The following is a 25978-nucleotide window of genomic DNA, read 5'->3' on the forward strand; positions in this document are numbered from 1 at the left end:
ACTGAAAATACAGTTTTCAACCATGTATTTGACTTGCCATGCAAAAAATTTGCATACTGTTGATTAGTGCAATGTATCCACTATACACTAAGCAATTTATGTAAACCAAAGCAAATTTCAAATTTGAAGACTGAATTTACATTTCAGAATTCCCTTGCAGATACTGAAGCACTTGAATATACAAGTGTAATATTCCCTGAAAATATTTTCAGTAAAGCACAAGTCTTAACAGAAAGTGATTACTAAAGGCAGAAACACAGCTGAACTGAAAATGACTTTCAAATTCACAGACTATTTGTCCCCACTGTTTGTTCACCTCTAGTGTTTATATCCTTTCAAACAGTTGTAGGTGGTTTTCACATTCCCTTCTTAGTCATCACTTAGCCAAGCTTCACATATTTAGTTCTTTTGATCTTCCCTCATAAAAACAATCCCTCCAGCTCTGTTATCATTTTTGTTGTTCTTCTCTTACTACCTTCCAAGTTTCCTCTGCATGTTTTTGCTGCTAGTGCCCAGAGCTGAACATCTCACCAGAACCCCCCTCCTGTTTTCTGGTGTCCTGCCTGCACACAGCACAATCCAGCCCCATACAAAGGCCACTGTCTGCCCCTGCTCCCTTGGCCTGTCATTGCCATCACAGATGAGACTTGGCTGTCACTACCATTCCCCCTGACTCTCTCACTCCCTTTTCACCAGTGCTCCACTTACCTGATGGGAGTGTTTCTCCTTGTGTAGGAATACAGTTGGAAAGTAAAGCCCTGTGCTAAAACCATGCTTAGGGTTGTTTTAGGTTGCTGAAAACCCTGTAGTTACTTGCTGTCTGCGTAAAACCTGACCACTTAAAAGCAAGGAAACATGCACCTAGTGACACCAGAAGCCATCTAGTCATGTGGTGTGCAGTGGCAGAGCTCATTTGCTTTCACTGCAGCTGTACCAGTTTACACCAGCTGAGAAGCTATTTCCATAAGTCTTAGATTGCCCATATCACAAATAATCAGAGTCAGAGAAAGTACAAAGAAGGGTATATTTCACTGCAGCAGCTGTTACTGTGATGCATTAAGCCTCTTTACCTTGATTTCACAATCCAAGCATTTACATTGTAGGGATACAGCTATACTGAATGTACAAGCAATTCAAAATATCCACCAATTGGTGCAGGAATTCTTTGGTAAAGCACTTACCATTGCACTCTTGATAATCAAATTCTTATTTAACAGAAGAGGAATAAAACTTATGGTAAAATTATGGATGGACAGGCCACCTGTATTTGAGCCTGATGAATGGGCCTCATTACTACATCCATTCACAGGGTCTGATTTTGACTAGCCTAAATATCCTAGCAAAGGGGGATGAAAGAAAGTGGCCTTTGCATGGCATTACAGCAGGCAGGGCAGGGGGACATGTTGGAAGAAATAATCAAATGTTCTAAAATCCTGAAAGACAGAAGAAAGCCCATTGTCTCTCAGACTGATTCTATTGTGCCCTTAGTAACAGACTACTGGTTCTGTCCTCATGTAAAACTCACTCTCCTTCAGAGCCCAACTTCCTTGAAGTAACTGTGTTCTCAAAATTCATTTCTGTGTAAAGCCAGGAAATATGAACATGAAAGCACCCAAACCAGAACTTCTTCCCCAAATTCTTCCTGAAGTAACACAGCCACATTCTGCCACTTGGAGAATGGGCAAACTCCAAATGCTTTTGGAGTGTATCAAATTTCTTTCTCTAGTGGATTTAAGCATAAGATTTTGTATTTTAAATTACCAGTGAATCACATCCCTTCCTGCCCTCTGCAGAAGTGTAGATGTTCCCTTAATTTGACACAAATATGTGATACATTCACAGAGCATAAAACTACATTGTTCCTGCTTTTTGTTTCCTTTAGGAGTTTAACTTTTACAAATTCAGTTGTAGAAAAATGAAGTCCCACTGCTTAAGCTCTTTAATGCATTTCTGTTGCAGAAAGCAGAGATCTTACCATGCTTCTCAACTGAGCCACATTTGTCCTGTCTCCTTCCTCATGTTAACACATGGGTTGTACAGCTCAGATTGAGGAGCTGGTTTGGGTTAAAAATTCCAAAAGGTTACTTAATTCAAACAGACCACATGCAGGATTATTGGCAGTCCAGCCGAACACAAATACCTGTACATGGCACATGACTTGCAACAGATGGGAAAGTTGTGAAACCATTAGCAATGTCAAAGGATTTCTTAAAAACATTCATATATGGGGTATTTTTCTTGGAAAATGTCCCCATTTGTGTAGATAAATGATGACATGGTTGAGACAGAATGAGATTGAAAGACATAAGTTACTGAACTGAAAAGCATGGTGCTGTCAAACTAATACCTGCTTGAAACAAAACCTATCCAATGACAAATCTGAGAAGCATAATAAATTTAATTCCAAGAATAGGCTAAGGGTTGACCTGATCTAATTGTAAGTGGGGGGAAAATTAATCGTGGAAAGTTCTTTAATCTAGCTTTAAAAGAATATAAGACAAGATTATTCTTGGTATCTGAAACCAGACAAATTTCACTTAGGTGTATAGACATTTTTAAACAGCCAGAACCAGCCATTGGGACCACTTGTCATGAGGCATGCTGGTTATTCTACACAATGTCTCTAAATCAAGGCTGTATGTCTCTCTAGAAGACGTTGATGTTGAGAAACTGCCCAGACAAGTGCAGGAGTTGCTAGGTGGATTTCAGCTTTTAATGCAGTTAGGCCTAAAGCATGAGTGGCATGGGTCTGCCTTAAAATCTGTTGAGAGTCCTCGTGGTTCTCTAAGAGCTGTAGAAAACAAGACAAGCGTTCCAAGACAGCTTCTGCTTTGCCTAAGGTGTTCACTAAGTGATTGATCTGTCTGTCCAGTACTTGTTTATCCCCAATAAGCTTTAATTGTGACAAGTAATACATGGCTTTCATAAGACAATTTCTTATACATTATAGTATTCCTGCTATGAAAAATTAAACATTTTTGCCAAAGGATGTATGCTTTATCTACCAGAAAGCATAAAGCATATACAAGGAAAAGGCTAAAGGCAAATGCTGTGCAGTGCACAAATCTTGAACAGGAGAAGTGGTCAGTTAAATTTGTCCATGTCTTGAATTCAATAATCTTGGTGTTGGTTAGAGGTGAAAAAAATGAGATTTAATTTTATTTAAAATCTCTTTCACTGTTTTGAAATCTAGTTCAAGCTTCATAGAGCAAGTTGCCAATGAGAACAATACTATAACTTCATCACATCATGGTTACAAAAGGGTGAAGAGATCTGCTTGTCAATCAGTCAAGCCCAATACATTTGCGTTGTATCAAGGCTTGCCTACACTACTACGGTACTCATTTTCAGTGTGGGTGCACTGAAGCCAAGCTGAGAATTTTGTTGTAACACCAGCTCATAAACAAAAGAGGAAAAACTGTTCTTCCAATTTCTCACATATTCTGGCCAACTAAACAGGGCTCTAGTTTTAACAGATAACAAATCCATCATTTCATTCAGACTCGTTCATAATACTGGGGAAAACATTGTTCTAGTCTTCTCCATTACATGTTCATTTATACTTTATTGTCCACTGAAGGCTTCTCAAAGGCACACACTGTTGTTCTCCAGCTCCCTCTGATTTGCGTCATTGCAAGCTGTGTTCAAAAACTGATCACCTGTTCCCTCTGCAACATCTCTCAAAAATCAACTTTGCTTTCCTACTACAACTTACTGCCCCTTGGCTCGCAGCAAGGAAAAGCTATATTGCCTTTTCTCTAAAGGGATCACACCAGCCTTCTTATCCTTCTGGATTCTATCTTTTCATAAGGATGACCCAGGAAAAATTATGTTCACCTCATCAGGAAAGACAAAGAACTTAGAAAAAGATATTTTACATGTATTGAATATTTTTTAGAGTTTTGTTTACTCTAACATGAAACTATTAAATACTCTGGCTGAATTCAGTGAGGTGTCTTTTGAAATCACTTTCTGAAACTCACTGTAGGAGCAAAAGTCCTTGATCTTACTGTTAATCTTTAGGAAGCCCAAGTCATACTTAATATCTGAAAAGCCACACTAGCACAGCTTGGGGAGAGAGGGGACAACAACCATCAAAGTAATTTGTGGTCTCAGTTTCAAGTACCTGACTGAAGAAGCAGTCCCTGAATCCTGGCAGATGCAGACTTCCCTTATAGAGCTCCAGTGATGCACCCATGAGGGCTGCAGCAAGGCTGGCCCAGCCCACAGGGGCAGGACTTGCCAGGGGGAAGCCTCTTGAAAAGGTCCTTGTCCAGGCTTGAGAGAGAATGTCCTCCTACACACAAAGACCTGCTACCTTTGACTGGCCTTGAAGACAGGTTTAAAACAGAGAAAGGAGTCACTAAACTCAAAGAGTAAAACATTCTTAATAGAACCACAATAAAGATTATACAGCAGTTCCAGAGACTGATGCAAGGTTGTAGCAAGGGGCAAAAAACAACCCCATAGTGTCTACTGGAGGGAAAGAGCATTTAGAGACAGGACTTAAATCCAAAAAGTATCAAAGAGTGTAAACAGTGAGGAAGGAACTGGGCAACATGAGAGAGTACTAGGGAGGAAAAAAAAATAGAAAATTGTTTCAACTGTATAACTATGAAAATTTCATTGGTAGTAGAAGGAATTTACCTGCTCAACTGTGAATAGATGTTTGCTTATGCAAGCAAAGCAAACCAAAGAGAACAAAAAGAATGGAATAACCCAAGAAGCTTTTCCACCTCTGACTGTTGTTATGTCACAACCTGGAATATTTGGTAAACTTAGGAGATTTGTAGCTACTATCACAAAACACACACAGAAAACAGAGGACCAACACCTCCCCACAAAATCAGTGGTATGTTACTGTTAAGAAACAGTTTTCCATGCTCAGAAGAGGTTTCAGGCTTCCCCTTTAAGGCACATTTAAGTATGGGACTGGTTTTTCTTCCCTAATGATAGGAGAAGGAAGTGAAGGAGGTCAGAGTCCTATAGATCTCTGTGCACTCCCTATGGTCTAGTTTAGGAGACTTAAAAGGATTCAGATTAACTGGGGTGGCTTTGTTGATTACACACAGAGAGGAAAATGACCCCGTGTGGTAAGTGTTTCCAGGACAGCTGCTCCGTTGGTGAAACACTGCTGCATTCCAGAAATAAACTCCTACAGTCAAATTAGCAGCTCGAGTCCTGTCCACAGAAATGTGCCTTGACTAAAGTTGCAGCGTTTCCCAGATAAATGGGAAACCAGTAGCAAAAATTCCTGCTTAGCTCCGCTTTTAAACAGAAAATGATACAAAAAGATGTTTGTACAATATCAAATCATTCTTCATAGTCACGTAATTGCCCCACATTATTGATGGGCTCCAAAAAATAAAAGGAAGTTTGGAATATTTCTGGGCAGGTTGGAGAGCTAAACCTAGCACGGTTCCCCAACACTTCAAGCCTGTCACAAGTTTTCCAGGTCTGAGGGATTATCAAGACTTCAATGTGAAAGATTTTGGGTTGATTCCCATGTACAGCAGTACCTACCAGTGCAAAGTACTGAAATATACAAAAGATTACAGTTTACATGTGAAGCAGGATAGGAGGCACTGCTGCCCCTTGCCTTACCTCTTCTAGCTCCCAAAAAGTAAAGCACAGCTGTCCTCTCACTGCAAAGGTGAGTTCTGGCCCATGAAAGTAAATGTGCTCAGAAGCCTGAAGTCATTTCACATCTTACTGAAGACATACAGCAGCAAAATTACATGAAACTACATGAACCTCCCAGCTTACACAGGTTTACAATTACAAATTTACAGATGGCAGCTTTGGTAAAGGCCCAAGAAATCCTGGCGGGGGGGGAAAAAAGCCAAAAGACCAAAGCACAGTTTTCAGCAAATAAGAGGGCACATCTTCAGTACTCTGGGCTCACAGGATAGGTGTTGTACAAGAGGCACGCTCCACCATATAACCACTGAGTGCAAGATGTTTGTGGTCCTTCCTCTTTCTCACACTGTACTATCTTAAAAGCAAAATATCTTCTTCTTCTCCAAATTCCTCCTCTGTCAGGTAAAACCTGGGAAGGTGTTCCCATGTGCTGCACTGCGGAAAGAATGTGTAGAGGGCATACCATTCCCTCTCACTCACAGATGGGGAAGTTGAAGCCAGAAGCCATTGACAAAGTTACGAGGAGCAAGTACCAGCAAGACAAGGGCCCTGCTGGCTGTTCTAATGCAGTGACCATTTGCTTCAAGAAACCTTTGCCAGCTGATGATACAGCAATGCAAAGCTCCTCTGCCTCAACACGCCACCAAACCAAAACCCATCAGGTGACTAAACCTTCTGCAGAGCTCAGCATTACAGAGCAAAGGATGGGATACATGGAAACAAACTCCCAGCTGCTGCATAATGTGGCCCTAAACATAAATGCCTGAAAGGGTCCTCTAACCTACTGCCTCTTTCCCTTTGGGCCTAACTTCTGCCCTGAAAATGTTACCTCAAGAACCATGCAGTCAATGGGAAGGAGCACAGTACCATACAAAAAGGGCAAATTCAGGAAGAGTAATTTCTGCTTAGCTCAGTCTTGCTCCATGGCTGCAATCTTCTCTTCACTGCTACTTTTATATTGGCATAGTTTTCTATCCTAGGGACTTCAGCAGCTTTAGAAACACTACCTACAGCAGGAGAAAAACATTCAGGGTAAGCAAGATTGGGTATCCCAAAATGTATTCTACATATTTGTAACAGAGTATCATATAAACAACTAACTGCAAAAAGTGAGAACACTGAATTCAGTTGCAAGAAAAGTTATTAGCAGAGCTATGCCAGGTCAAGTTGTCACTTTGTCCCATATTCTACCTCTGATATCAAACACTACTATGTGCTCAGGGAAAGACTAAGAAAGGAGAGTTTTCCCCGTTCTTAACCTTGTTGAACCTTTGCAGACCTCATCATCAGTATGTTGGCAGTCTGTGGCTTAGACAGCTGCCTCTAGAACACAACATGTACTTGCAATTATTGAGTCCACATGTCTACTAAATGCCTTTATGGGGATATCTTTTTGAATCCATCCATAGCTTTGTCACTGAATGACACAGGAAAAAACCCAAGACTAATTTTATGTGATACAGTATTTTATTTGTTTTATTTAAATCACTTCTTTATAAAAAGAAAGATGACTACCTCGTTGAAAAAGTAAGGAAAAGACTCAGGTATGTAAGGAAAAGACTCAGGTATGTAAAGATATGAGAACATGTAGCAGAGCTCTCTTCTCAGCTAAGAAAGTGGAGGTGCTAATTTTGCAAAGCAAAGAATTAGACAAGTGTTACACAGGAAAATAGAGGCCTGTGCTCTTTTTGGTATTTTTTTGTTAAGTCCGTATCAGCAAAGTCACCTGTACTCCCAAGAAGCCACACTTTCAGCAATATATTACCATGAATTCCCATCTCAGCTGCCCTCATCTTTCCTCTAGCCACAGACTTCCTGGCTGACTCTACCCCTAGTAGTTTCTTGTTTTGAATCGAATTGGAAGCTCTTTCAGACAGAAGCTGTCTCATGGCTAAATGCAACAGCCCCAGCTGTAGGGGATGCATCACAATACAAACAAGAGCAAAACAGAAGCAACATCCAAAGCCGCCAGTAGAACTCATCACTATAGTCTGAGAGCTAGTTAAGAAGAAGTAGAACAGTCTCAGCATGAGATTTATTAAGTAGTAGATAATTTTACATTACATAACATATGATGTTCCATACTATATTAAATTCATTATTTTGAGCCTTGAATGTTCAGCTACTGATCAAGTCCCAAAAGAAACATAATTATATATTCTATTATGCATTGGTGGTTATTAATATCATCTCTTTTTTAAAAAAATAATATAGCTGGCATTACTTTTTAGTTGTTCCCTGAAATCTTGTGGTATAGACACTTTTCTTCTTTAAAAAAAACCTGCAATTTTTCTCATCATCTCGTTTCACATGGTTGAGATGTAAAGTCAAACATCAAGTGCTGCAATAAAGTTGTTGGCAACATCAAAGAGGATGAAGTACAGAAATGATATGTAGGGTAATTAAATGGCTCTGTATTTTATTTGCATATCTCTATATATAAGCTAGCCTGACTCAACAAAGAAGCATTTCACAATAGCTTTTTGGCCCTCCTAGCTTTGTGCAAGATTTTGCAATGTGCTCCAAGTGGCCCCAAGATTTCTTGGCCTTCTGACCTTGCAATGGGGAAGTTGCAGAGACCTGCCTGAGATTCATCAAAACACATCCAAAAAGAGAAATGGTGCAGAACCTGTTGAAGTACAAAGCAGAGACAAAAGGATATAGGGAGCATCATGAGCAATCTCCTCATTTTTTTTCTACAGGTGAGAGCCCAAAACTTGTAGTTACCAGCAGTGGTCCAGCATATGGTATGAGCCAGCCCAGTTCATCAGCTGCTTGCAGCTGATGCCTCAGGGGCAACAGTGCAAGGGCTTCTCCAGCCCACTGTGCTACTGGACAACTGAGAGCCCAGACACAGTCAGGGCCTCCACTTCTCACAGGCCCATGGTTGTAGAAGCACCCAACAGAAGGTCAGAGCTGACACTCTGCAGTGCTGTGCTCCTTGAACAAGTTTGGAGCACACACAGGGGAGGTGTAGCTGAGTGATGGGAAGCACTGCTTCTCCAGCAGCCCCTGCACCAGGTGGGTGTTTCTCCTTCTGCCACTCTGAGGCCAGAAAGAAATACCTGACTTCTCAGGGCATGTGCTTCAGTGCAAAGGAGGTGGGATGTTTCACCATCCACTTCCCATCAGCCCATACAAGTGGGCTGGCTCCTGGCTAGGAGGTGGCATTGGGATTACAGGATAAAAAGCACTTGGACCACCCTGGTTCAACAAGTTGGTCAAGCTAGACCAGCTGAGTGGTGACTGCCAATTGACCAGAAAGGCAAAGGGATGGGAGAGATGGATATCCTGTGACATGACAGTCTGAGACTTTGTAGAATCACAGAACAGTTTGGGTTGGAAAGGACGTTAAAGACCATCCAATCCAACCAATGCTTCAGACCAAGACTCAGCATGGCATTTCACAAGCTACAATTTGCAGCCAATCTCCATTAAGCACTATAAAATACAAACACATTCTGAGCTACTGCTGCTCAGTCACCTCTCCCTGGGAGCAGACAAACAAATGGCAAACTCAACATGTCTGGCATGGTTTTTTTCTGGAATGAGTTAGCAACAGTGCAGCTCTTCCTTTGCACTAGCCTAGGTAAACAGAGGTTGTTGCTGGTACAAAGTGCCTCAAAGTGGCAGGAACAGCATTATCACTTCAGTGCTGTTTCCTGAAGGATCAATAAGCCAAGACAATCAATTCTTCTGGCTAGTCCTTATTCCCCAGGAGAAGCTGTGACTCTCATCCCCCATCATTTAACTCTTCACAAACATAGCAGCAGCCCCATTAATTCTGTCCTCCTTAAACACACATTTCCCAAACCCATGTGCCAGGAGAGATTAAAGAGCTAGAACTGCTGTATCCAGGTCAACATGGTATTACCAAGAGGTATGGCCCATCATTTCAGCACGGTAGTAACATGTCTATAAATACTTGGAGCACATGGAAGCATCCTCACATCTGATTTCTTTGTACAGGACAGAGAGCCCAAAGAAACTGTAGCTCTCTATCCCCAACTACGTCTCTGTGCAGGGAGTGTAAGGCAGAGCACCAGCTAACACTCACAGAAAGGGCTGCACAGGCTGTAGATGGCATGAACAGTCATTACAGAGTCACAAGAGTAGAGCCTATTTAGAGACACACAAAAGTGAGGTTCAATCCAATGCAGCAAAGAGAGTAAGAAGGATGGGATGAAAACTCAGGAAGAATGGAAGGATCATATGATTATTTGCAATGTGAAAAAATATGGGGGCCAAAACAGGACCATACTCAAAGCCTGCGGTAATACAGAGAATTTTGCTGGGATCATGCAATTCTCCACAGAGAATTGAGAATGGGGAAGGAGGAACCCAGTTAAGAGATGGGCAAAAGACATCTTACCAGTGAAGAGGCTCACCTTGAACTGAACAGGGACCCTATTAGAGCTAGAATAGAAGAACAGCAGTGATACAGACATCTTGGTCTAAAGATTGGCGTGAACATGCTTAAAGCTGTACACAGCAGTTTCCACCTAAAAGCAGTGGGACTTGAGATAGGCTCCTCGAATGTCTTTCTGAGCATTTGAGAGGATGCTGATGCAAGTAATCTCTTCCTAGCCAATGTTGCACTCAGAAAATCCTTGTCTCCCTCTTCTATGCAAAGATAGCATTCACCAATATTTATAACTTGAGTGTTACCACACTCTCAGTGCTACAGACTGTAGATCAAAAAAAGTATCACTGAGAAAATCCTATTCACATGAGCTCTTCACCAATCTACTTGAGTTCACATCCCCAACGGGGGAAGGTTGGAACCTCCTGTACCAGGCCATGGGGACATGACGCAACAGGAAAGAATTTCTTATTTAAAGGGAAGAAGTAGAAAAATCTGCCAGTGACAATAACTGCAATTTTTAAAAGTCCAAGAAGCCTGTGGGAAAAAAAAAAGGTCTAAGGATGAATAAAAAAAGCAAACAAAAAGAAAGGCAAGCCTGGTGGCAGATATACCCTCTTGTCAGCCAGAAAGTTACCTCTAGGTCCTGTGAGCTTTAGAGGGATGTGAATTAAATGCCTGTTTTAGTACACAGCTACCAGTCATTTGTTCAGGCCTACTACAAAAGGCGATCACAGAAGACTGGGGGAAGAACTTGTGGAGTACATTTCCTGCTGATCCAGCAAACACAATTACAAAGAAAAAGAGAATCCATTCTGAGAGCAGCGTGAAACTCTTGTGAGCAGGATCATTCGCATCTCACATGGTTGGGGGAAAGGAAAGGGCAGCAACTCCTTAATGAATAAAAATAGCCACTTATGCTTCCTTCTCATATATGCTGGGCATATGCTCTCCAGCATCCAAACAGAAAGATTTAGTTGCAAGATTCATTCCTCCAAAAAAAGGGCAATTTCCCCTAAAGATGCAGCACTTTTTCTAGAGATTTTCAAGAGTGCTGAGACTTTAGAACTATTGTTACTTTAAAGACATAATGCCAACTAAACTATGTGCTTTGAAGTTTTAGACTTGTATTATTTCCTTCCTTGAAATTCCTATACTATGATATTTTTTAAAGTAGTTGTAGCATGCAAGAACACAGTAGCTTTCTTGGGAAAGTTGAAGAACACTTTTCAGTTTCCCAGTTTTTCATAAAATGTATATATCCCAGGCAAAGCATCACTGAAATGCAGCCACCTTCATGGTAAACCTTCATAAGATTCAGCATAGCACTGGAAAGCACAAAAAGAGGAGAAGGAAGTGTATTCTGCCTGAAAGGTCAGCAGGGAAAATCTAAGTATGAACTGGCCATAGCGGAATAGTGCAGGAGAGGAAAAGGTTGAGGCAAAAAGAAAGGAAACTGCGACAGGAAGGAGAAGGCAGGAAAAAAACTGTTACACAGTTTTCAGCTCAGCCACAGAAAGCTTTTGTTTCAAAGCAATCTGCTGTATATTCCAGTGATTAGAGGGAAAGAACACAGTTAATATGTATTTTGAATGCATTTAATAAAGTACACTCTAGCTGATAGTGCTCTCCTCAGCAGGCCCAGGCACAGAGCACAAAGAGAAAGGGGCCTCAGGCATTCACATCAGGTCGCAGTTTTAAATAATTTTAAAACTAGGGCAAGATGCCAAATCTTACCTCAAGGTGCTACATCCAGATAGACATGTCAGCAAAAATGCCAGGTTTGGTGCATACAGGATGACCATTGATACACATGGCTCCAGATGAAACAGTGACTTACTTTTTTAGCCAGAATTTACCACTTTTGGGCAATAAACCTCGAGATTCATCTCAGCAAGAGTCACTAAGACTGAACTCAGACCTAGTGTATAGGACAGCACCACTGAATATTACACAAGAAGTTAGTCTTGTATTTCCTAGTTATGCCAAAATCAGAAAATCTTGATGGTGACTAGTACAAAATGTATTAAAAAAACTGCAACCAAACAAACCAAAACCCCTACCAAACAACAACAACAAATAAAGTGAAGGGGGGCAACTCTTGTTCCCAGCAAAAACCCTCTTGTTTTCAACTATGCACCTATGCCAGTGATTCACAGTTTTTCCCACGGGCAAATCAGCCATTTGGGATTTATACAGGATTGCTCTTTGCAGATCTTGGGGTTATTTTGATGGCAGTCACATATCATTTTACAAATAGGAATACTGAGGAACACAGAGAACTGACTCGGCCATGTGTCAGAAAACAACAGGTTTCTATCCCCATTCCTTTCCAGGGCCTCTTTTCCAAAGAGAGGCAGGATCATGGCACAGTCTTGATTTTGTGCAGTTCACCTGCTGCAGACAAATTTTCTGAGTCCCAGCTCAGAGCAAAAAATCTTACTGCTCGCTAGTTCACAGCACACCAGCCCTTAGCAGCACAGAGGCTTGCTCTTTTGCAGTAACAGAAAGGTCTACTCAAGCTGCCCATGCATGTATGATGAACTCATCACAAAAGCAATCAGCCATTAATTTGGTCAATCATTCCTGTCACAGCAAATACAGTTCTTCAACTAGACTGTTTGATACAAGACTCCAGCTAAACTGAAGGACAGAAAAAATACCTCAAAAGGTACCAATCTGCAGAACAGACGGAGGACAATTTAGATATTGACTCATCAAACTTCCTTTTTATTTTTTCTTTTTTAAAGAAAAGGTGACCCAAGAGTTAAGTAGAAACAAAAATAAAAAGCATTAGAAAATTAAATTATGTCTTCCAGGCATTAATAATAAAAAGGCAACCCACCCTCCAATCCTTCTCATTTAGAGGAGTATTTCTTTGGAGTTTCTGTTAGGCGGCTGCATGCACTGCGTGCATCCTGCTTCACTGAAGAAGAGCCTTTTTGAAGCATCACTTGACTTTGTTTTAAATATCTTGCTACAGTTTCCATTTTAGCTCGTGAGATGATTATTTTCTCTCAAACTGAAGTTATACAGCAGTTGAAAATGCTGATGGCTTAACTGGTTTCCTTTTTTTTTTTCCCTCTCCACAGCAGCCCTGAGGGGTTTTAACTCTTTCTTGCAGCACTGAAATCCTGCTTTTGGAGTTCAATGTTTAACTCTCGCTGGGAGACTCATAAATATTCGGAGTCACTCTCTCCCTCTCTGTTTGATTAGGAAATGAGCCTTTAACTCAATGTAATCCCCAAGCCATTAACAAAAAAGCCCTCAACAGCTCCACTATTAGAATTTCACTCCTAGCCCACAGAGGATTGAATTAGATTAACATAACTACCCGCAATCTGAGTTTATTTTCTGTGCCAGATAGAAATGTGTCTTCAGGAAAGGAAAAGAAGAGAGCTGGAGAGCAAGCACAGCATAATGAAATGTAAAAATAGATGAGAAATAGATGGACAGATGTGCAGGTAAAGCGATAAAAAAGGTAAGAGAGAGAGAAAGCTACACAGTCTTTAATAACTGGCTGCTGGCTTTGGGGGGTTTATGCAGAAGGCCCCTCAAAACACAGAATTGTTTCAGGAAGAGTATTTTTATTCTGCTTGTGTTTACTTCATATTCTCAGGGATTTACAGTGAGGCACCTGAGCATGCTGTACTCCAGACACCTGTGCAGCAGATCTGGCACAGGTTTTATTTATAATTCCCCAGAGATGTCATACTCAGCAATGAAAGGAGAGGCGTGGAAAAGAGAATCTGCATGTCAATCATTACTTCACAGTCAAAGAAACAAACTAGGATAAAACAAAAGATGTTTGTTGGGTTTTTTAAGGAATGAAAAAACCCCCATGCAATAGCATATGTACAGTAAGACAGTTCAGAGGTTGGTAGGTGCTTAGTCTACAAAACGTGAACCATTAGTGAAGCAGAAACTAAATAACAAACTCTTTCTGCTACATAATGCATTGGCCTTCCCTTTAACCACAGGTAATGCCTTCCCTCCAAATAAAAGTGGTCCTATAAAGCATTGATCATTATCCCAAAGGAGAGTAGGTGCTTGGGTTTTTTTTCCAAAGCAGTAATAATAAGATATGGCCGGTAACAGGGCAAAATATTCACATGTGGTTGAAAGAGAAGAATAAAGTCCAGCAATTATGTGGACACAACTATAGAATAGTCCAAATAAATTCTTAATACTGAACCTTTTATAGCTTTATACTCAGAAAACTTCTTTGATTTCTCAGATTCTCAGATTTTTGCAAAATTGTATGGTAAATGGGAGGGGTGGGGGGAAGGGGGGTTTGCAGTAATTTCCAAGCACAATCATGCTAATATTGGTTTTGTGTAGGGAAGAAAATAATACAATTCTTTTTTCAGCATTGTATCTTGGTTTTTAATTCTTAGTGGGACCTCAGACCAGCTATATGATAGATTCTTTGTTGGTTACAGAGTCAGCAATTTTAGTCCTTTAATGCTTTTCAGAAAAATCTGCTTCTTTTATTACAAAATAACATTGCATTATTACAGAGAAGCAAGAAATATAATATCATGGCAAAACAAACAGAAAAGGACTTAAATAATTTAAAAATGTTCATTTTTAAGTAAAGCAGAAAGCTTTAATAATAAAAATGAAGCTTTATATGATGACAACGATCACGGTTTAATTTGTGAGAAAAAAGGTTCACAGCAGGCAATGTGTTGTAATGATCTTTTGGGGCATTATTTGGGCATATTATTTCACCTTATTTATCTATATCCTCTTAAAAGCCTTCCTTATATCAGAATTCTAGCTGAATTATGGAGTATTCATATCAATTGTTAAAACCTTAGAGAGCATTAATATGTAGTTAATATGTTTTATTCCTAGTTACTGAAGCTAAATGTTCTAAGTATTATAAAATGTACATTGAAGAAATGCAAAATAAAGAACTAAAGAAGAAGCCTATTTGTCACCCTTCTACAGTCAGTCCAAGAAATTTATCTCTCAAGTATTCCTCAAAATCTGATGTTTTAATTGTGAGGCAGCTCAGATTTTATTTTTCTGTTTCTATTAGACATTTTTCCCTCAAAATTATTTTAAGTTTAGCTTCATTTCATATTTTGTTACCTTCAAAAATTCTACATTTTGGGGATAAAAAAGTTTTCAAGAACATATATTTAGTGAGAAAATTATGCTAAAAACTTGACATGCTAAATTTAAAACAGTACTATTAAGATTTTGGGGGGTAGATACAGCGAGGTTATTTTCCTATGCTTAGAAATAAATATTAACCCTAAATTTTGTAAAAAGATGTAACACAAACCTCTGAAGCAAAACTATGAAACAAGACAAGCCTCTAATATTTTGACAAAAAAAATTATACTAAAAGCTATTAACAAAAAAATCAGAGTAATTTTTTTTTCTCCTTCTCTTCATATTTCTACTGAAAGCTATTAATAAAAAAAAATCTGACTAATTATTGTTCTCCCTCTCTTCAAATTTCTGTTAATAAAAATAGAAATATATAATTGTTCAAACATTTTACATCTTGGTTGCTTTAAAGCAAACATCTCATTGGTGATGAGAGAGTAAGTTCCTTCTTTGATTATCACCGTGCCAACTTTGCAAAGACTTGCACCCCTCTTTTGTCACTGAAGATTCTTCAGTTGCTTTGGGACTTTTAAAATTAAAGAAACATCAACTGCTTAGTGCTAAATGCCTTCAATAAAAGCAAAATTTCATCGCATGTGTCTGATAAGAAAAGATTTGATTTGCAGCTGGGGGGGTATTGGGTTTTGGGTTTTTTAATAGAGGGAAGGTTGTCACTTGGTTCTTTTAAGACAGGACTGCTAAAGTTCCCAGGTTTGCCTTTACCAGCATGGGATAAATAGCACCTGTCCTTGGTAAGCCCTTAAGCAGAGTTACGTTATACATTGACCTTTTTGGAATGCCAGCAAACCTGACTGTTTCTATTCCCAAAACAAAACTGTTCCACTCAAACTTTCATTTACTTATTTCCAGAGGAAAAAGCCACACTCAAATAGTGAAACCGCCAGATTTCTACAAAGTTCTGAACCAACTCCTCTCCTTGTGGGTCGCACTGACCTTCCTCTGACAGAGTGAAAATCAAAAGAATATTACCTTTAACTGTGTTGAGATGCTGCCATAATTTTTAGACCAGATAAAAGGATTTGTGCAGAGCAATGCTTGGATTAAAAAAATAAAAATAAAAAAAGAAACAAAACACAAGCCCATAAACGCAATAAAAGATAGAAGTTCGCTACTTACATGCTGCAGGCTGAGAGATGAGGCTTGAGGCTGGAGTAGAATTTCCCTTGCCCTCAGGTGTTTCTAATTGCTGATTAAATATCTTTTGGTTCTGCCTGCACCAGCCGACAGTCCCCTCTGCGTCTCTGCCTCTCTTTGTGACTAGGACACAGTACTCCGAGTCCCAACCTATAAATAGATCCCAGCTCTGTGATTGATATAACAGGCAGCTGACCAAAAAAAAAAAAAAAAAAAAAAAAAAAAAAAAAAAAGGAAAGAAAAAAGAAAGAAAGAAATAACCAGGTCTTAAGCAAGGCAGCAAAAGCTGGGCTTTTAACTCTGCACTGTGCCCAGGGAGGAGTCCCCCACAGTCACCCGTGGGCATCAGAAAGAGAAAGTGCAAGGCAATTACTTTCCCAGCAGCATTACAGCAACTTGAGGCATGTAAAGTGAATGAACAAATTTTACTGCACAAAGAAGGAGAGTCAAAACACAACTAGCAGATTGCATCCAACTCTTTTGCAATTTAACAAAAATAAATTCCATTTTCAAAACAGGCTGGGAATTCTGACAGAACGAGAGAGGAGTTCAGAGCTGAGTTCTGGGGGTTGGTCCAGGCATGCTTGTGTTTCTGCTGCAGAATAAACCAGTGGGTAGGTTGGCAATTTAACAGCTCGGCAGTCTACTTAGGGTCTCTGCCCACAAACACTATTTGATGAGGCTGTTCCTGCAAACAAAACTGAGGGCAGTGATGGTACCTCCCTGTTGACTCAGCAGAAGTTACTTAGCTCTCAAGGACCTGAACCCTCTTTTCTGCTTAAGTCCTTGGCTACCAGGACAAAGTGATGAGTTACAGATACCAACAAAGCTCTCTTACAGAGGCTGAGCTGGGAGCCCACTATCTGGAGAGTGACTTGAGAGAGCACATCACAAATGCTTCTGGTCTGGTCCTTATTACCTGACACAGGGGGAATGGTCCTGGATTTTCCCATATTTAGTCCCTACAGATTCTCCTGTTAGAGCCACAGTCCACAGTCAGGCAGGGCCAATAACGTTTCCAGCAGGCAGCTGTTTCTCCAAGCCTTTGCCAGCTCCTAGACATTCATGATCTCCAGTAGAGCCTTAGGGCTAGAGAGCTTCATAGCAAATGGAATCAAAGGGAAGGCAGCTAATGATGAAGACCAGTGGAAGAGTGGGGAAGAAGAGGGAGAATAGTAGATAGGGAGAGGCAAAACAGATTTCATGACATGCTATCTTCGGCAACATCTCCTACAATCAACCCTAGTACCACGCTCACTTCTGCCGGAAAAAGTACTAGAGCAGACAGGGTACCAGACCCACCAGCCTTCTTTTCAACATATTGCAGGTCTTGCTGGAGCTGAGATGGTAAAGAAATGCTAAACTCAAAGAACAGGATAAAATCCCCAGGCACCAAGCCCATGCTGAACTCCATGGTTCTTTGGCTCAGTGGCTAGCAGTACCTGAGCTATTTAAGCTAGTTTGGGCACGTCTACACCACACTGCAGCTGCTGCTGTTACTGGAGTAAAGAAAGTTAGTTCAACAAGAGCAGCTATCCCAAATCAAGGCGAGAACCCACCACATCAGAGCCAAGGTCTCATTCAGTTTCAGCTATTGATTATATAGGAAGATACAGTAATTTCCTCTCTTTTGGCCAAATCCTACTGCAGGTTTAATTCACCTCGTGCCAGTGTCCTTTGTGTCTAAGCTGGTAGGACTCAGTCAAGGATTTTACAAAAAACCACTGTGTTTGCTGGAGAGGGGTCTGATGAAGCACTGGGTAAAGACTCATGAGGATTAGCCATTTTCCTCAGCTGAGCTACTGTCCTGTGTGAAGTCTGGCTTGTCGCTCTAACACAGCTGCATATCCCTCAGCTTTAAAAAACAGAGATAACAATACTTAACACTGTGCTTTAAAGCACTTTGATATCTACAGATGAAGACCTACAAATGAAGAGAGGGAAAAAGGTATCTGACAGGCTGAGCTCCAGCATGGAAACACACCCTCAATTGCCTGCTGGATTCTGGTCCTTCACCTAGTTGAATCTGATCTCAGATCAAAAATTACCTGATAAACAATGAAAAATTTTATTTTTGCCCTCTCATTTGGGCTGGCTAGTACAAGATATTTTGGGCTTTAATACTGAGAGCTGTAAAACCTTTTACACTGCCATCAGAAGGAATTTTAAACACTCAGTACGCAGAATAATCAGACTGAGGCATGGCAGATGGAGGTCCCAAAACCTAAATCCAAAAGTCACTTTTGAAAAACTCAGCTATAACTGTCAGACTGATCTTTGCTGTTATATATTGCTGACATCTAAAATTCTTCAAATACTACTCTGTCAAGTTTTGTGTTGAATGGAAAAGCATCATCCCTACCCCTTTACATTATCATGGGCCAAACTGATGCTCTGTGGGGAATACCCTTGATGTAGTCTAAGCCACAAGGAATTTTTGGGTACGTCTCAAGCACAGCTAGGAAGCTGTGCTAGGGACCTCTATTCAGTTCTTAGGTCCATGTCCAGGGTTATCTCTAGCATCCCATACCTGCACAGCAGAAGAGGTCCTGGCATACACTAGGACCCCATTCTTCCACTTTCTGCTTGAAGGGTGAAGGGAGGAGGACTTGACAGCACACCACAGTTAAACTAGCATAAATGAACTCTGAATGGAGTCAGAATGGCTCCATCCTTCCTCTCTGCCTTTAGACAGCAGGATGTATGACTTTAATTGCACCCCAGTGGGGTACCCAGCAATCCAGAGCAGATCTGCTTCAGATAAAACTTCAAACACAACTTCCCCACCCCCTCTGCCAGCACCCTTGTGCATAAACAGCACTTAATTCCAGACTCAGGGCAAGGCAGGGAAAGAATCCAAGAGTGGAGGCCATAAGACTGAATGCCCACTCAAAATACTGCACAAAGAAAGCCAGATTTCAAAAGCAGATATATTAAAAACAAAAAAATGTACAAAGATAAACATTAGTGACTTGTAGACTCCAGAAAGGCTCACCCGGTCCTTGAGGTACCCAAGTAAAAGGTATTCTTGAGGTATCTTTTACCCATTGTAAAGTGCAAGTGAAGTATTTTCTACTTCTTGCTTGGGAAGATATTTTTTTTAATGCGTCTTGTTAGGGCATTTTGATCATGCACCATTTGTATTTCAGTCTCAGATCCTCAGTTCTACAGTGGAGGTAAAATTTCAGTGCTTATTTTCCTTCAGACACAGAGTTTGAGTCTTGCACATATAAATCTGGGCAGAATTTGCTCAGCTGCATGCAAGTTATTATAGAGGAATGCAAAATATACTTTTCTTTTAAAGATAAAAAAAAAAACAAAAATTCAGATACCTTTTTTTAGATAGCACCAAGGCAAAACAGTTGAAGCTCAAAAATACTGATCCAATCCATGTAATCTTCCAGTTGTCTCCACCTGTACATTAAACTATACAGATAATCTTTGCCCTTCTCCTGATTTACATTGTTGTAAGTTTAGAGCTCAGAGTCACTGCTGCTTTTGTATCAGGAAATGCAGGTATGAATAGAAATATCAAAACACAAACTGCAAGTCAGCTTTGCAGTTTCCAAGGCCAGCCACAAACTATGAAGAATAATTATAACACACAACAAAAAGTATCTTCATCAGAGTCATGTTACTTTGAAAGAGCCTCACAAACCCAAAATTTCTAAACAGCTGTGTTAGTACCCTGCTGGATTTAGTGAGGTGTGAATTACACAGATTTCAGACAGGGACTACTTACACTGAAAATATGGTTTTAAATTTTTTTTTTTTTTTTTTTTTTTTACATAAAGGAATTCAATGTAAAAAAACCCAAACTAGCAAACTTGTTCCAAGACTGAAAATTACATGACAAGAAGTAAAAGATAAAAGAATTAAAAAGTTTGAATAACAACTCTTTTCTGTATGCTTGGCACTTACAGTATGACTCTTAGATCTAATAGGAAGTTAAATATACTATGCATTTTGATACAAAATAGTCTGAAAAACAGCAATTGCTCAAGAAGAAAGTCCTGATATTATTGCAAGATTAGTGGTTTTTTAATTCCTTAATTAATTTTAATGCCACAAACTTCATAATGCTTCAATATTCTTTTTCCGTGCAACCAACAGCCAACATTGAACACAAAGTTCATATGTTTGCATCCAGTTTTTTTCCATGTACCCTCCAGAATGCTTCATGCCATGTTGCCATGTCAAGTCTCTGTCATCAGCAGGGAAAGTCACACTGTTCTAATACTCTTGCAAACTTTGTTCCTTCTTTAGTTCTGATATAATTTTTAATTTTTCAGGAATGTAAAAATTACTAAGATTTTAATGCAAGCCTCTTACCAGATTTAACCATTCCAGCTAAAGATGTTAGCATTGTCCAGCTGTTGGCCAGCTGGAGATTAGGACTCTAGCAGTTCTTTGGCAGAAGGGAGCGTCCAAACTTTCTGAATAGATACAAGTAAAGCACGTCAGGCTAGGACCAGGGAACTTTCCTGGATTAGGCAGCACACAAATCTATTCTTTCTTTTTCAGACCTGTAGGCAGAGAAAGGTCTTCACTTGGCACAGCTATTTGTAGAATTAGACTATGGAGAGGCACCATCTGTGACTGCTCAAGCAGAGGTTATGCCATTGGCTTGAAGAAGAACAAGTGCAAGCACAGAAGAATGCCCTCTCCCTCATTTTTCTCAGTCTACCAGTAATAACAATGCACTAATGAAAACTAACTTGGCCTGAGCAACAAAACACATACCAGAATGTGTTCAGAAACTATCCAGAGCAAGCCTTCAGTTCTACATCTACACACAGAAATAAAGTCTGTAAGGATTTAACTAAAGCCTGAAGCACTAGGACAATCATATGCTTCATGACATTTAAGTACACAGCCTTTGTCAGTCCATCACACACAGTATGATAATACAGTCTCTTCCACCCCTACCTCGCTTAGATCCATTCTAAACTTTCACTCCTACTACACAGCTTTTGCCTAAAAGGGCTTCTGTGTCCACACCCGTGAAAAAATAATAATAATTTTATAAAAGACAGAATAAGAATTCTTGGATGTACTCCTGCCTAAATTATGCAGCCACAATATTCACTCACTGGAAAGCACCCGCACCCTCTTCCAGCAGCACACTGCAATGCATTCCTCCAGCGCTGGGCTGTCCAATGCATCATCTGGGGCAAGCACCTTCTGCACCATTTTTTTTCTGCAGATGCTTTGCAGAAGCTCACCACTGTTGTTGTGCCACTAGCTCAGAACCTTGTTTAGCACCAGCAAGTCCACACCTGTGCTGGCAGGGCATTGGCTGCGCACTCAGACACAGCTCAAAGCAGCCCGGCAGCCTGCTAGGGTCGGCTTCAGGCAGCAGATACTGTTTCATGTTCTCAGTGACCTTGGCTTGGTGGGCAGGGAGAGGAAGCATGGGGACTGTCATAACAGAGCTGGTACCAATTTTGATATCAGGATAAGGACGACAAAGTGAGATTTAAGCCAGCTCTGCTACCAGATCAAATAGAGACCAGGATCGCCAGAAACAGCTCCCCTTGGGTTTTTGTTTTGTTCTTAGTTCAGATTCCATCAGACAACTTCTACAAAACCCAAACAACTACATTATAACCACAGACAGCCTAACCACGATGTCTGGCTCCAGATCTAAACTTCTTACAGCCAGACTGTTAGCTCAGTTCCCTTGAAAAAGCATCACCATTGTCCAAATTTGTGTGTCAGGGAGCTGTTAGTGCTCTCTTCTCCTCTCCGGAAAATACTCTTTGTGTGTCTTGCTTGATTAAAAGGTAAATTCCTAAAAATAAGAATGATGGAACTTCATAACTGATGAAGTTCCTCAGAGGAAGAGGATATTCTGCCTGCAGACACCCAGATGAGGAATAAGCTTTTCCAGGAGAAGCCCTCTGCCTGCAAGCTGAGGGGTTTCACCTGCTCCCATTCCCACTGAGGACATACCAGCAGGCTGGCACAACTCAGCAGAGCTCTCAAAAGTAAGTGAGGTGCTGTGCAAATCCTGCAGCTTCTAAAGTGAGGAAAGACCTATTCTGCAGTGGGTCCTTCATGAGTCCACTCCAAAGCAACACCACTGATCTCAGTGACCTCCCAGCCACATTAACTGTGTCAGAAATAGCCCTTATCTCTGCTCTGGGGGTGGAACTCACCAGTCTAAGGAGAAGGTGCAGGATTTCCCCCTGTCAAAATGCTATCAGCCAGGTGTCACTCAGCATACCCACACCGGGTGTCTGTGGCCAGGTGCTGGCTGTGGGGTGGCTGCAGGGCAGCCTTAGTGAGGAAAGGCTGGGGCTGGTCCATGTCAGTTCCAAATGGCTCCAACCCACCCACCACAGGGCACAGCTGAGCCCCTTGCACAAGATGGTGGGGCCCAGGAGAAAACACGTTTAAGAAAAGGCAGAAAACACTGCCCAGGCAGTGAGGAGTGAAAGATGACCCCACAGGACTCAGGTCAGAGCAGGAGGGGAGGAGGCACTGGAGGTGCTGAAGCAAACAGTGCCCCCATGCCTTGCTGAGGGCATGGTGCAGCAGGTGGATATTTCCTGAAGGAACTGCAGCTCACAGCTGGCCAAGGTCAGCCCACCACAGTGTGTCACAATAGATGGAAAAAATCTGCTTCCTTCAGTAGCTCTCCCTCTGTATCCCAGCCCTGGTCAAACAAGTGCTCCCGACCGGGTGATCTCTGGGTGGTGTTGGTAGGGGTTTTGTGTCAGGCTTGATACGCCACAGGGACAGGGAGGAGAAGACAGGCAACCAAAATTAACCCTGAACAGTACTGGAAACTGTCTTGATATTATGGGAGAGCCTATTCTCCCACACAGATCACACCAAACCCCTACCTACAATTCCTGACTGATGAGGAAATGAAACAATTGGTTGGGAGGCACTTGAGGGCATAGATGACTTCCACAGACACAGCAAAGTTTATGCAGATGCCTGCTTCAATTCCCTTGCTGGCAGTGAAGTTCTGCCACCATAATAAACTCCCTCACTGTGGGTAAATCAAACACAAAATGTCTGGCTAAGCATTACCTCCACAGAAATCTCCCTAGCACATAAAGGTACAACAAGGTTCCTTTGCACCCCTACGGGAACAGGAATCTGCATTTCCAGCTAAAGCTTTTCAGTTTCTCTGTGCCATCTAAAACCACTTCTGAGCCCACTATATGGCTGCCAGGCCTTTGGCAGAGAGTTCTAAGCCCTTTTAAAATGTTGAACAGGTACAGAGCCAGGTAGTATCCTTCTCTCCTTTCTATCTCTTTCTGTCTTTAGGCTAACTATAGCAAGTTCTGCTGAACTTTGGCTCAGCTTCCTCTTAGCAGTAAGTGAGGTGGTTTCTTCCTCTTCACTACAATTCTGTTGCACTCTCCTTTGCCCCTCATTCCATCACCTCAAGTCATTTTACATCTCAAAGATGCCAGTCACTTCTGAAACTCTTCCAACCCGGACCCTTCCTGCTCTGCAGCCTGGAGCACCTCAAAACTCAGAGCACTTCCTCTTTAAGAGAGTGGAGAGAGAAGGGGAAAATGGCAAGAGCCTTTTCTTCAGGTGTAGTTACCCATGTATGCCAGAAAGAAGAGTTTCACAGAAGGATTTAGCATTCCTTTTCTCTACCCTCCAGGCAGCCAGAAACTCAGCTCCTCAGCATGGAGTTCATCCCACACGAAGGAGCAAGGCTACAGCACACAGAGGGGACAAGCTGCAGGGGAAGTCAGTGCAGCTGCACAGCTTCACTGCTTGGAAATCATTCACTTAGGATTTGGCCTGAAGATGCTTTGCACTGAGAGAATGTGAAGGAAGGGGCACACACATGGGCCTAGCAGAGAGGTGGCAGTGCCAGGTGCTCAGACAAGTGTACCACAGCTGTCCCCACAGCCCTAAAGAGCCACGTGCTGCCAGCAACTAAATGTGAGACTGAGAAAGAGCCAAAACACCGCACTTTCTCTGCAGACAATCTAGGCATGTGCCACAGAGAGCATCCCCTTGTAATGTCTCTGTGGCCTTCCCCCCTCCTCCTCCCCTTCTGTGCCCCTGGAAGCGCCATGGGCCACTTCTGGGCACAGAGCTGTTCTGCAGCACATCACAGGTATCCAGAGCTGCTGGAGCCTGAGCTGGAGATCAGGTACAGCACAGTCCATAGCCAACTATGCCCTCCATACTCCGCCCCTCCTCCCCATCCCCAGCTACCCCCTGTAAAAAGATGTCACATTCACCAAGATTTAACAGTGAGAAGGGGGGAAGAAGCATCTGTCAAATTCTTAACTTCAAGTGGATTTACCCAAAGCCCCTTGGAAACAGCTGCTTGAGGAAGGTTTCTGTGGAGCCCGTGTTCCAGACGCAGACATTTGGTTGCTCAGTCCCTTGCTGTTGCTTTAGTCTGTGCTCTTGCCACACCTGGACCTGTCCTCACCTGGAATAACCAGTCCCTTCCATCCTTCTGCCTAGGGCCCTGCTGCTGTTGGGAGGTGAGGCCCAGCTCCTCTCCTGTTCCCTGCTTTAAGGAATGTGTCACAGGGCCTCACACACTCATCCACTGCCTTGTGTGACTGCCCACTGAGCACAGGGAGGAAGATCTAAAGCACTCATAGCAGCTTCTTCCCTGACACATCACGTACCACACAACTGTCCTGTGCTTTCAAAAAAACACACAACTGTCCTGTGCTTACAGCTGTCCTGTGCTTGGGGAAAAAGCCCTCTATGGAATCACCACCCTCCTTTATCACCTCTGTGCACAATTAACTTTGTGCCAGAAGCGTTGGATTCCGCCCCATGCGTGCTGTCGAGGCTGGGCAGCAGTGTCACTTTGCAGCCAGGTAACAGGAGCTCCAGGAGAATTCCCATTTTTATGCCATACAGCAAATAAAGGTACATTAACAAAATAAAGCTATATAGGCCTATTTGAGCATGCTCCTAACAAGCTGGTTTGGATTTCAGCAGAAAGACAGCCTCATTCATTTGGACTTTATATCCAGATGAGATCTAGGCTATAATAATTCAAATGCAAAGCACCATGAGATTGTATCTAGGCTGAGTTATCACTGAGTTAATATACTTTAATATAGACAAGAACAGAACCTCTCTTTCTTGAACGTAATTTGTGCCTTGCCATGAGTTCCTGGGATTCATTTACCTGGTGAAACCCCATGGAAACTTGAAGGACAGACTACCTTCTTCTCTTTGGAAGCCTGTTCTCCAAAGCTGTTGAGCCACATATATGTCATTCTCCCAAAGAAATTTCTTTTTGCCACTTTATCATATGACACAATTCACATTTTTAAACTTGTAAAAATGTGATGTTAGAAAACATATAGCCTGTGGAAATGTTTTCATGTCTCCTTCTTAAGTTTTCAAAGAAAACAATTCATGTTTAGGAAAAAAAAGTTAATTTATTTTTCACTTTCTCCCATTAGGCAGAAAATGAGACTCTAGAGACATGTGGACTGCTCTTTGTAATCATGAGGCATTTAATATTTCTTGACAATATTAACAAATTCCTCAAGAAAATATTTTCCTAAATCTCTGTGGTTCTCCCACAAAATTTAACAAAACACTCCATTTTTTAAAGAATAATTTTCAAGTCTTCTGTGTTAACTACTATTGTTCTGAGTTGTGGCAGTAACTTGGAGAAATTGTTAATCACTCTAGAAAAGCTTAATTAAAGAGCAAACAAGCAAACAAGACTTG

The 25978-nt window shown here is 41.4% G+C and overlaps 1 protein-coding gene across 1 annotated transcript in view; it reads right to left on the reverse strand.

The window, feature by feature from the left end:
- ESRRB (estrogen related receptor beta) overlaps nt 1-16403 on the reverse strand; it is a 126450-nt gene extending 110047 nt beyond the window's left edge. Inside the window, exon 1 of the mRNA XM_063160240.1 lies at nt 16265-16403. Coding sequence (XP_063016310.1) covers nt 16265-16266 — 2 coding nt within the window. The 5' untranslated portion in view covers nt 16267-16403. The remainder of the gene's footprint in view (nt 1-16264) is intronic.
- Nucleotides 16404-25978: the final 9575 nt, after the last annotated feature.

This window comes from Melospiza melodia, chromosome 6 (assembly GCF_035770615.1).
Source record: "Melospiza melodia melodia isolate bMelMel2 chromosome 6, bMelMel2.pri, whole genome shotgun sequence".
Lineage (NCBI taxonomy): Eukaryota > Metazoa > Chordata > Aves > Passeriformes > Passerellidae > Melospiza > Melospiza melodia.